The following is a 13,434-nucleotide window of genomic DNA, read 5'->3' as shown; positions in this document are numbered from 1 at the left end:
CCAAAGACTGGAATGAGATAGTTGCTTAGTGTCGCCAATCACAATTGAGATAGTTGAATCTGACATCATTGTCTCGTCAATTTTCCGTACAAAAAGGTAGGAGCTTTATAAATTTATTTATTTTACGCCACTGCCTTATAGTGTCGCTCTAGACAGAGAAGCATCGAATGTTTGTTCCACAACAAATACATTCATAGTACGTCAATGTCCATTCCATGTATTTATGTTCTTAGTCGGGAGCATCTTCGTTAGTTCAAGCAGCCTAGGCTTTATAAACACACTGAGATCAACCTCAGATTCGCCCTATTTGTAGATGGAAATCACTAGGTCTCCATCTGTCAATAATAGTGGTTTATGTAGGCCTTAGATCATAGGAAACTTTAATAAACCTACCATTAAACAGGATGTAACCGAATAGTTGAAGAGTTACTGAAAAAAAAATTAAGGGGCCTGTCGCATATAAGGTTTTTTTTGTGCAGCCCGTGTTCATACAGGTGCAGCCTCCTATAGAGATGGCACCTGAAAAACAATTATAACATATTTCAATATTCCTTATGAAGACAGTCAAATTATTAACAGACATCTTTTTACTTTTGAAAGTTTAGAGTCACTTCTTAGAAAGGATCATTTCATTGAAAATCTGAAATCTACAGGCTGTTTTCCAAGGTAGAACTCATCATAATAATTCGTTCAACCGTTGTCTGTATAACATATTCAAGATGGCTGAGATACAACCTCTAGAAGTTCGACAAAATTTCAAGTACGGGACTGTGGAAGGTGACTCCGGCATCGCAAAAATGAAACAAAACATAATCATTCGGCTGGACAATGAATGATTCAGTACCAAGTTCATCGAATTAGATGCATCAGGTCACTTATTTTGAATCATAATTGTTGTATCGTGCAATTTAGGGTGAAAAAAAAGTAGAAAATCGAGGCAGTTTCTCGAAAGTGCTTATGTTAGTTATGTTGAAAACGTGCTATGATATGTTTCCCCATTTCATCCCATTTTTACGAAGATTGTTGGAATGTTCGAACAAGAAGATTGTGATGCCCCTTGTGAAAAAATTCGTGAATAATTTAGAGGAATTTTATTGGTGAGATTTTGAAGTATTATTCTATTTTGTACACTTGTGTCCTAAGTATCTTCTGTCAGTTGGTATCGAAATGATCTATTTGATGAAATCGTGTAAGTTACTAAAAAATAATGGGAACAATTCGGCAATCCTAAGTTTCCATTTTCATTACCACGTAAATATCGAACGTGCCAATATCCTAAACGAAACCACATGCATGGTCGAATCAGGAGATAAGTTTTTTCCCACTGCTTTACGATAATTCAGCTAACAAACGGTCCAGGGTCTTATTATAGGATCTATTTCAGTAATCATTTTCAACTTATTTTTCAAATTTGTCATTTTGAAAGTTTTGTGAAGGTGATTTTTGGTGAAACGTTTCATTTTGACCAGTTCTACTTTCTTTTGAAAAAAGCCTCCCCTTCAAATACACCCTATGTGGTATAATTGTAAGAGATGAATATGGGCATTCACGTGGTCTATGAAAGGGGAATTCCCACTTGAAAGAAGATTTCTTATCGTCCAATAAGTAATACACCAATTTCAGATAACAATAACTCTTGGTCCATTAAGATGATAAGAAAGGAAAATATAATAAGGTGCGTTTATGACGTGAGTCAATCATTACCTACCATCATAAGCTCGAATTGGCGTGAGAGAATGCGTGGTGATGCGACTTAAAGATAGCAAGCGGTAGAATTCGAAACGATTCTGATTTTTTTTAGGACTAATCACGCCGCGCTTTAGATCAGGTTCTCTTCTCGTCTTGCTCAGTTCAGAAAGCGCTCCCATCCAAGGAGGAACAAGATTATAGTGAGTTGGTGACAGTGTAGTTCAGCTCCGATCACAACATAAACAAAGGTAAATTTCAGTGATTTATACTTGCCGTTTTCTCAATAGTTACGGAATTGTAAAAAAAAATTACATTTATAACGATACCATTAAAATTTTTCAACAAGTATCATCCGTTGAAAAAATGTTTTTCGAATTCAGTATCGTATCAAGAATAAGTGTGCGAAAGAACTCTTTTTCCCAAATCAACATAATTTGAAAGTGATCTCTTCTTGACTAAATAGGTGTGTACATACTGTACAGGGTGAGTCTTTGACTCGTATAAATATTTTAACAGTAGATTCTTGAGGTCAAAAGGAACACTATTTTCTTATACCATTTGTTTCGGCCCTGATAAAAAGATATAGCCGTTTTAAGTTTTCATAATGAGACCCTAGAAAACCAAAATTACCTTCAAAATAACTAGATAAATCTGTGACACTATACACATCTGTGGATCTTTTTGAAAGAGTTGATTTCGGTCAAAGTACTCAATTTTTATTTTTGATTTTCACAGATATTTTTAATTTTTGAACATCAAATTAGGTACCTATACTCGAAAACGGCGCATTATACGTGAATACTATCATTTTACGAAGCCGTTTAAATATTCATAAGATATAGTCCAAATTAGTTTCAAGAGTTGGGTTCTTCGAGTTTTTTGGTATTTTTATGGTAGGTACATCATAATCAGAAAACTGGAAGACGAGGGTGATATTTTGTATTCGAAAAAGATTCATCAAATAAATGAATAACTATATTCCGTAATTAAATTCATTCGATAAAGACGTTTGTGAGATAGAACTAAAAATAAATTCTTTTCATGGTTTCTCAACAGCCGGTATCTTTTAAACCAGAGCTGATTCGGAAAAAATGGTAGGTAAAGGAAAATAGTGTTTCTTTTGACCTCAAGAATTTACTGTTAAAATATTTGTACGAGTCAATAAATAAAAGACTCACCTTGTTTACTGTATATAAATATAGATCATAAAGTAGAATTGTTGGAATTTGCAGTCCTTCTGTCGATTCATTTTTCATCAATAATTAAAATTCGTTCGAAATCCCCAATATTATTCTTCGTTTTATCATAAACCAGGAAATCAAATTTGTAGTCATTCAATCAATATTTCGCTCATTAAATTTCACAATATTTCTGTTATCAGTCCATCAAATAGTGCAATTAATTACCTGTTTGTTTATGCTCTTGTTTCAATTAGGTTCATTTTCGATAATATTTTATGATTATTACTGGGGACCCCTAATGCAGCTTGTCATCCGAAATATCTAGGCAAATTGCCTATTATTTCTTTGCACCGATGATCGCACGTGCTTTCAATTTTTGACAATAGATATTCAAAATTATGAACGAAACTTCATGACCTTTACAACCTATATTGCAATTTGCAATTGGAAGCTCAACGTATATTCCTTAATTATTCGCTCGAATCAATATTCACTGGAACAACTATACCTATATTTCAAATCAAGGTCCTCAAAAATTGCAACATGGAAATATTATTCACGCAACAATATCATTCCTGTACTCTATACCAGTAATTTTTGCATTTAACGAGTCACAAAAAGTATATATTTAATAAAATAATAGGTACACTGAAAATAAAAAATAAAAGAAATCCTTCACGTGTTCAAAGACCAAAAATCAGTGCGCGAATAGCACTCATGAACCTTTCCGATATCTGAACAAAATGAAAAGAATTTATAATCACTTAGTGTCCCAGCATTCCATTTACTAAATTGTGTTTTTTTGCGTTTCGAATAGTTTGTTTACAAATCTTACCTGAGTGAAAAAAAAGTTATAGATTCCCAAGAATTCAGTGGAAGGAAAAATGAACAATATACCTACCTACCTACTTTTTATTGCAAATATACGACGACTGACTCGGAAATATCATAGGTACCTTCATTATTTTCAATGATATTACCACGAAAAATCATAACAAATCTGAAACGTGCAACTTGAGCTAAGAAACATTTAGTTTTCCATAAAATAATTTGAAGATACCTACTTGTGTCTATCTTTCTAGACTCTAGACTGTAGAATAAAAATCGATGAAATTTATGAAAAAAACATTGATTTTCATCTAAAAACAATCCCAGCTGCCTAGCTATATTTAATTAAAACGAGAAATAAACTTGAGTGTGCTATAACAACCACCTGTTCAAAAGGTTGGTGATGCAGATGTAGCTGACGATCCAAAAAGGGTATAATTTTCGAAATCTCTCAAATCGTTATTCAGATCAACGCGTAAAGAAAAAATGAATATTGTCGAAATGATAGTTTTAATGATAAATATCAAAATATCTGTTTCAAAATAATAACTTTCAAGTAATAATATAATAATGAGTAGCCCTAAATTCTTCATGCCATTAAAATTTCTGAGGAATTCCACTGAGTCAGAAATAATTCACTATCAGTTTCAATTGAATACATTTCTAATGCGAATCATGACATCGTTGTAATCTACTTAGTATGAAGTAGTCGGTCTAGACTGCTGATTTAATCAGAACAATGCCTAATTCATCAGCTAGCATTGAAAATGGATTGACAAAATTATCTTTTTGATATAGGTACATGTGATTCTGATCTTTTGATGTCCAAGTACATTTGTATTGATATCTTTGAGTATTCAACAGTAATACTCAATGATAATAGGTACTTTGTATTTGCATGGTTTCCAATCTGAGTTTTCGATCGAGTTACTCCGGATTATCAACCCAATTTTGACTTTTGATGCAATATCCGAATAAGAAACGTATTCACTTTTAGCTTGTCACTGTGCGTATGGTAGTCCAAGTTGTTGTAATTGCTAGATCAATAATGTATTCAGGGAATGCAACAGAAAAAAAAACCTGAAGCGTCACTTTGTGACTTGACACTTGTGCTTTTTCATACATATCATATCTTTTTCTGATGAAAATAATCCAAAATTATAATCAAACTTGGTCAACGTAGAAAAAATTGCCGAAAAATGAAGTAAGGTGAGAAATTTTTTGAAAAACACAAGAACTCAAATATCTCGGAAACTGTTGATTTTTGGTTATCAATAAATATGGTTCAAACGACAGCACATGAGTGATACTAACACCTCCTCCAAGGTTCACGTCAAATTTGGAAACACCCTGTATAATTATTATCTTGTGGAATAATGCGTAAAAAAAACTGAATCCGGTGTATAAACTGGTGAGAGCACGTTCAAATTCTTCTTTTTCAATCCAGAGATTCTATAATAAATTCCTAATAGTCTCGAGGTTAACAAGACTAGGACCACTTCTGAAATAATAAGTGACTGGTTCTTTAAAAATTTGCCCATCAAGTTCAAGATCAATGTTTAGCCCATCTTCAAATACGTGAATCCGAAATTGATTAATAAATTATTAGTGATCGCAGAGTGATCTACATGAGTTTGCATTCTGAAATAATGGTAAAATCGAGTTATATATACCGGGTGACCCGCCCCAGACGCGGCGCCCATTTTGAGGCAGTAAATAAAGATATTTTGAAAATCTTTTTTTGTGGTGTGTGTAGGGTGTTCGAAAGCACAATTTAAAATTATTGTCATATACAGGACTATATACAGGGTCTTCGAAAAAAAAGATATAGTCCAAAGTTACACTTTTTTAGATGTAACACTCTGTATTTGAACTCAAAAATAGAATGGCAAGCTCAAATTATGATTTTCGTCACATCACTTTATACCTTAGAAGGACCATTAAGGAGATAATGGCGAAAATGGTTTATTAGTTTTGAATTAAAAATCGAAAATTGCTCAGAAACTATCTGGTTTAGATGTAAATTTTTACGTTCAACGAGATATAGAAATACCGGGTGTGCCATTTGAAATAAGAAAGTTTATTATTTGTAGTTGATGTTTGAGAATTAATTATGATCACTCTGTATATTCCAGAGTTGAAATTTTCTTTTATATTTAGGAGTAGCCAACTTGTCTTCTCGAAAAAATTCTGTCTGTATCACTGGTGTAACTAGTTTCTTTATTAATTGCCATTTAAAAAAACTCCATATTTTCGATTTTTCGCCATTATCTCGTAAAGGGTGCTTCTGAGCCATAAATTAATTTGTAGAAACTCATCATAACTTGAGCTCGCCATTCCATTTTTGAGGTCGAATGTAGGGTGTTACATTTTGAAAAGTGTAACTTTGGTCTATATAATTGTCTTCGAACACCCTGTATATATGACAATAATTTCAAATTGTGCTTTGCGACATCCTACACACACCACAAGAAAATATTTTAAAAATATCTTCATTTACTCCCTCAAAATGAGCGCAGCGTCTGGGGCGGGCCACCCGGTATATTATATTTAGAAAAAAGAGAGTCAAATTCAGAGCGGAAGAGGTACTAGGTACATCCTGGAACAAATCTAACTATGACAGTAGGTAGTGGTAGTATAATGTTTTTGACGCCCAGTTGAAGGTAGCAAACATAAGTAGAAGGTGTATAATCAAAAATTAATGTGATTCACGTGTAGAAACTAGAAAATTTAAATAAATTAAACTTGTCAACAGCTCACGGAAATTATAACTAATCATCTCTTATCCAACGCAATTCCGACAACAAGCATCGTTTTCAGAAGTTCTAAATAGAAAAGCTATTTCTGTATAATAAAGTATACCTTTTCTAATATAATGTATTACTTGCGTACGTGTTTTTTACGTGATACTCGTCTAATTATAAATGAATGTCACACATGCTTCCCCAATTTGCACAGCGACATTCAACTGCTCTCAAAAATATTCTGCAAATGATGGAACGTGGAGATATGTGCTAGACTAAATACGTTACCTACTTACTGAGAGAACGACGAACTATTAATTTTATCGGGGCCAAGGATTGTACTTGTACTACTGACCGCATGGATTCTCAAATTCACTTCTGATAACGTTTTGGTTCATTTTTTCCCTTCATGAAATCCGGACAAAAAATTAAAACCCCACATGCATACAGATAAACCTAAGAAGCAGCAATTAAATACTTTGCTTTGTGGTTTTTTCCCTCAGTAGGTACTCATAGTTTCTATACGTGTAAGTTTCCACAACTCCTTATAATGAATAGAAAATACTTTGGAAATGATAAACCTTTGTGTAAATTTGCAGCATTTAGTAATTCGTTTTTAGAACTGATTATGAAATTATTCTCTTGAAAAGTGAGCTTTTAAAATTACACGTTAATTATCTGAAATAATAAGACAAAATAGATCTGTCCTTCCATCGGGAATGAATCATTATTTTTCTTAGATCATTGTATCGATTCTCCACAATTTTTTAATCATATTGCACCTGTTTCGTTCAATTCGCAGAAAATGCCTGGAATACAACATGACATCGATATTCCATTCAAAAAAGCTACTTTCGGGATGGGATGCTTTTGGGCTTGCGATGCTCTTTTTGGTGCACAACCAGGTGTGCTAAGAACTAGAGTCGGCTATGCTGGAGGAACCCTGATTGATCCAGAATACAGAAAATTGTGAGTCGTAGAATATAAAAAGTGGAACTTCATTTTCGATTTTTTCATGGGAACTTCTATTCCATCTGCAGTATTGACTAAATGGATATTTAATTCTTTCATTTCGAATATTCCTAAACAATTTGCTCAATCTGCAATTTTTTTTTGAGAATATTCGAATGTTAATTCACAATACAATTATTCCTAATTGAACTATGTAAATCATTTGAATTCCCTTATCCATTTTTGTACTATTTCAATACTAAGATCAACCTTATCTTCAACTATATAACCAACCATTATTTTTTTCAGAGGGGACCATACAGAAGTTATAGAGATTGACTACGATCCAAAACAAATATCGTATGAAGAACTCCTCAACCTGTTCTGGGATAATCATGAGTATGGCCTTACAACAAATGTTAAAAAACAGGTTGAAATAATTTTTTATTAACTATATTATCATACTGTTTTGGCTTTCTGAAATAAACTGCTCAAAAATTGAAGTGGATATTAGAGAGAAAACAATCAAATCTTCTGTATTGCTACCATACCAATGTGAAGAGGTGTTTGTTTGCGTAGTACACGCACCCCTTACAAAATATGGTCTTGATTATACTTATAATGCTTTTTAAAAAAATAACAATAGACTTTTTTCTTGTAAGTTGTAAGTAGTTACCTACAAGAATTCCCTCTTAAACAATTAGCCTGCCCACTCCAGACATTACAACAGTACAATTTCATTAAAATGCCTAAAGTTTTCTTAATCACAGGGCCAGTTTGTGAAAAAGGATATCGATTTTAAATTATATTGAACTAAGATTATTGTTTTATCTCCCCTAATTGAAATTATTTTAAGTAGTTAATCGATAACCCAAGTAAATGTAAATTAAAACAATTGTTTTTTCTACATGATTTTTATTACTCAGAATAAACCCCCTCTATAGGGATGATAATATGGGAGAAAAACGATATCCTTAATAACAAATTGGCCTTGTGATTGAAAAAATAGTTCGAAAATCTGCAACTTTAGGTTAGGTTTTTTCAGAAACGGTACATTTTCGCTAAACTAATGTTGGTGTCATTCGATAGTATTTGATCTACTTTTTCTCGGTGTGACATTTGATTCACTAGTTTTGGGACAGCCTGTATATGTTCATTTCTCTTGTACCTATGTGAAGCTGGCACCCCCAAATGCGAATTTTGAAACAAAAATTTCAGGGTCGTTAGTCTATCGTAGGTCCATGTTTGTCCACTATTTTTTTCATTTGTCCAGGCACCGTTCTAGAGATATCGGAAAGAACTTTTTTCGGATCATTTTCTGAGCAGCACCCCCAAATCGCAAAAACTTATTTTGGATGGTACAGATCGTTTGTCCACTTTTGTCCACCAAATTTTTTCTCTCAATAATAGTAACCGTAGATGGAAGTGTGATACATATTCTGAAAGAGCAACTCTTCTAGTAATAAATCTAAGAATTTTATTCATCTCGGCACAACCGTTCGGTCTTGACGAATTTTTAAGTGAACCCATCTTTTTCAGGATTTTTCGAAGGTTTGTTTCGAGTCGTTTATCCACCAATAAAAGTAACCGTAGATGGAAATGTGATAAATATTCTAAAAGAACAACTCTTCTAGTAATAAATTTGAGAATTTCATTTATCTCGATGCAAACGTTCGGTCTTGACGAATTTTTAACTGAAACCAGCTTATTTTTCATATATCTCAAACAATGCCTGGACAAAAAAAAGGTGGACAAACATGGACCTACGATGGACAAACGATCCTGAAATTTTGGTTTAAAAATCCTCATTTTGGGGTGCCAACTTCAGACTTTCCAAAATTTGCATAGATGGATTTCTATGGTTCTGTGGATAGACAAATGAAAAAATTGGGTGGACAAAAGTGGACTTTCGTTGGACAAGCGATCTATACCATTAAAAATACGTTTCTGCAATTTGGGGGGGCTGCTTCAGAAAATGCACCGAAACAACTTCTTTTTCTCTCAAACATATACCTTCACATAGCTATATGTTGTCGCTCTAAAGCAGTCTTGCTTACTGCTCCTATTTCAGGCAGGTATATGTAGACATGTACCTATATACCATAAATCGATTTTATTTCCCTTTATATTACTACGCAAATTATCCACTTCATTGTTTGAGCATTGTAGTTCCCAGTCTTCAAAAAAAGAACTGATATAATTATGTACTCATCAATCCTCAAGCAACGTCAAGTTCTCATCTATAGGCTGCTAAATAGCTAAAATAATTGTGTCCATGTGTGGTTTAATTCGATTCGAAGAATTAATGAGATGGGAATAAAAAACAATCTTCTCAATTTGTAATCATTTTCAGTATATGTCTCTCATCTTATATCACGACGATGAACAGAAAAGGATCGCTGAGATATCTCTGAAAAAAGAGGCACATAAAAGGAACGAGAAGTTGGTCACTACAATCCTTCCAGCTGGAGCATTTTACCCTGCTGAAGAGTAAGTACAAATGAAGAATATAAAATTCGAGGTTGTTATCGTTTTGAAAAGATTATTGAAACTGTATATCCCTTGATTATTTCGAAATATTCATGTGCTCGTCATGTAACATTGGTGTGTATTTCTTATTTCTTCTCTTCTCAAATCAAAATATGGAAACGAGTAACGAAAGTAAGGCTGCAGAAAAAATATAGTACGTAACACGATTCAACAGTTTTTAGTGGATTTTACGGGACTCAGGTATCAGGATTCCAGGACTCGCCCATACAGTTCATCGTGGAAAGTTCCTATTAGTCCCGTAAAATATCACTTACGGAACTTATTACGTAAATAAGGTACTATTTTTGAAACAAGATTGTAGCCGTGAATACTATAAATGGCGTAAATAGTAGAGAAATAGAAAATGAGTAGGTACTGCGGAAGTTCTTGTAATTATTCAGAACACTACAGGATGTTCATAATGATAAGACAATTCCATTAATGACATACCTATTCATAAAAACTTCATATCGGGCTCATCATTTTAAACTGTGTACACCCTATATTTTATTTTGTTTCCATTTGGTAGCAAAATTTATTACTCTTGCGAAGTAATTAAGGTCTGCCTAATTCGAGGAAGAAATTTCTTACATTTGCTAACCGGTTCAGGTTGAAATTTATTATAAATTCAAATTCAGAATTTTCCAAGATTGCACAATTGCAATATATTCATTAGGGAATATACGATCGCGTTGGGGGGAGTAGAAAAAACAGCCATTAAGTAATTGTATGTAAACGTGTTCTGTGAAAATAGCCTGAATGGGATCGAAAACAACTCATTCATTGAAACCTTATTCGTGCACATCTTGGGGAAAAACCAGAATAATAAACGATATTCAGTAGATTCTTGAGGTCAATAAAAACACTTTTATCCTGTACCATTTTTTTCGAAGCGGTTCGGTTGAAAAGATACAGGCTGAAGAAAAACCATAAAAAATGTTATTTTTAGTTCAAACGTTTTTATCTAATGATGTGAATTTCGGAATACAATTTTTCATTCAGTTGATTAATCTTTTTCGAACACAAGATATCACCCACGTCTTCCAGTTTTCTCATATTATAGCCATTTTACGTACCATAAAAATACCAAAAAATTCAAAGAACCCAACTCTTGAAACTAAAGTTGGATGCTATCTAATAAATATTTGAACGTTTTGTAAAATAAGAGTATTCCTTATATTTTCTCGTATAATGCGCTGGTTTCGATTAAAACTGATGTTAAAAAATTAAAGGGTATCTGCATGTAAAATTCGAAAAATTGGATACTGAATATACAACTCTGTTTAAAAGATCCACAGTCTCACAGATGTGTAGTATAGTGTGATGATAATTTTGTTTTTCAGGGGTGGCACAGCTCATTATGAAAACTCAAACTGGCTATATCTTTTTATCAGGGCCGAATCGGGAAAAATGGTACTTACAGGAAAAAAGTGCTTCTTTGACCGCAATAATCTACTGTTAAAATATATGTATGAGTCAAAGACTCACCTTAGTGTTCCAGAATTGCATCTCGGAGGAAAATGAGCTAGCAGATTTTCAGGTTACTTTGCTCTGATAGTAATAAAAAGGAACGTATTGAAAAGATGCGATTTTGGAACGAACCACTTGTTGTTGATTGTTGATTCTAAAGAGGATGATTCAGTTGCACTGCGACCTTATACAGGGTGTCCGCTCCATTGGGCAGCGGCCGGTTACTCTAATTCTAATAACTCTACGAAAAACAGTTTCAAATAAAACTTTCCTCTTTTTGAGTAGAGCATCTCCTAAAATTATTTAGAACTATACAAAGTGTTTCGTTTCTTCTGCACAGCAATCAACTTCGTTTTTTTAAATGGAACACCCCATATATTTTTACATTTTTGAATTCTTTGTTAAATTTGAATATAAGTTTGATAACACAACTATGTCTGAATTCTCAACGGTTTTCGAGAAACTCGATATTTTATTAATATTTTGACATCAGTTTCGAGGTACTTACAAAGGACTAAAGCTCCGTCCCTATTCTATATGTAATTGATTCAAATTTGGACTGTGTCTAGTCAATAAATGAAACACTAAAAATGTTCTTTGTAAATAACCATATTATATACAGGGTCCACGAAAACGTAGATCCATTATCAAAACAGAATTTCATCAAAATCTTCATTTTTTTAAATGACAACCCTTATTTTTTCTATTCATTATTTAAACATTTTTGTTCGCTTTTAGTTGTTTTAAATAATGAACAGAAAAAAATATGGGTTGCCATTTAATTTTGATAATGCTGGATCTACGTTTTCGTGGACCCTGTATATAATATGGTTATTCACAAAAAAAATGTTTAGTGTTTCATTTATTGAATAGACACAGTCTAAATTTGAATCAATTACATAGAAAAGGGACGAAGCTTTAGTCCTTTATATATGTAAGTACCTCAAACTATCAAAATATTAATAAAAATAAGTCAAATTTCTCGAAAACCTTTGAGAATTCAGACATATAGTTGTGTTATCAAACTCATATTCAAATTTAATAATTCAAAAATGTAAAAATATATAGGGTGCTCCATTTAAAATAACGAAGTTGATGATAGCTGTGCAGAAGAAACGAAACACTTTGTATAGTTATATAATAATTTTAGGAGATGCTCTACTTGAAAAGAGGAAAGTTTTATTTCAAACTCTTTTTTGTAAAGTTGATAGAATTAGAGTAATCGGCCGCTGCCCCATGGCGCGGACACCCTGTATCAGTCTCAGGAAAATTCCTGCTCCAGGGTGTCATTCACTTTCGGTTTTTCTTTCTTGTAGGTACATTTTTCTATACCACAGAAAGTTTGCGGGCCAATAAAAGGATGAGTTTGTGACTGGTTTGTGCTCTTCTGCTCCCTTGCTTGGCCTCTTTATTGTCTAATAATATTCGTTGAGTTTTTATTGTTACTGAAAACCACCATGTGATGATTACTCGACAAATTGTGAATTTTTATCCATTCTGTTTCAGTTACCATCAAAAATATAGACTGCAACAGCACGCCTGGCTTGTTGAAGAACTCGGTCTCACCTCAGAACTCCTGCAAAAATCTCACCTCGCAGCTCGGTTGAACGGTTACTTGGTCGGAGTTGGCAAAATGGAGGACCTAGAAAACGATTCTGCAAGATTAGGATTACCGGAAAAAATTGTCAGCTTCGTGCGAACACAATGGCAACAGAACGAGGGTGGGAGTTTGTATTGCTAAACAGTATTATCGAATAATTTGAGAGTCCTATGGATTATTATTCCTCTCCTGTATATTTTCATACGTATAAGAAATTCTATATAATTCAAAAATAAACTTTCTGAACAAAAAATAAATGATTGTAACATTATGGTCACTGCGAATGGACTCAGTTCTGACTTTTCCCCTTCTACGTCATTATACCCTTCCAACCGGCTTTGAACTAATTGCAACTTCTTACTCTATACCTACTTTTGATTATCACAAAAGTGCATGGTAGCCTTATTTTACCATAAGTGACATTGACCCTTCAGTTAACACA

The 13,434-nt window shown here is 33.3% G+C and overlaps 1 protein-coding gene across 1 annotated transcript; it reads left to right on the top strand.

The window, feature by feature from the left end:
- The first annotated feature begins 1,716 nt into the window (after positions 1–1,716).
- On the top strand, positions 1,717–13,285 carry LOC123312426 (peptide methionine sulfoxide reductase). The gene is made up of 5 exons (XM_044896856.1): positions 1,717–1,937; positions 7,245–7,411; positions 7,703–7,823; positions 9,747–9,883; positions 12,899–13,285. The coding sequence occupies exons 2-5, from the start codon at positions 7,248–7,250 to the stop codon at positions 13,131–13,133; spliced, it is 657 nt and encodes a 218-aa protein (XP_044752791.1). The 5' UTR covers positions 1,717–1,937; positions 7,245–7,247; the 3' UTR covers positions 13,134–13,285.
- Positions 13,286–13,434: the final 149 nt, after the last annotated feature.

The sequence above is a fragment of the Coccinella septempunctata genome, chromosome 1, assembly GCF_907165205.1.
Source record: "Coccinella septempunctata chromosome 1, icCocSept1.1, whole genome shotgun sequence".
Taxonomy (NCBI): Eukaryota; Metazoa; Arthropoda; class Insecta; order Coleoptera; family Coccinellidae; genus Coccinella; species Coccinella septempunctata.
This window is presented reverse-complemented; position numbering and strand designations above follow the sequence as displayed.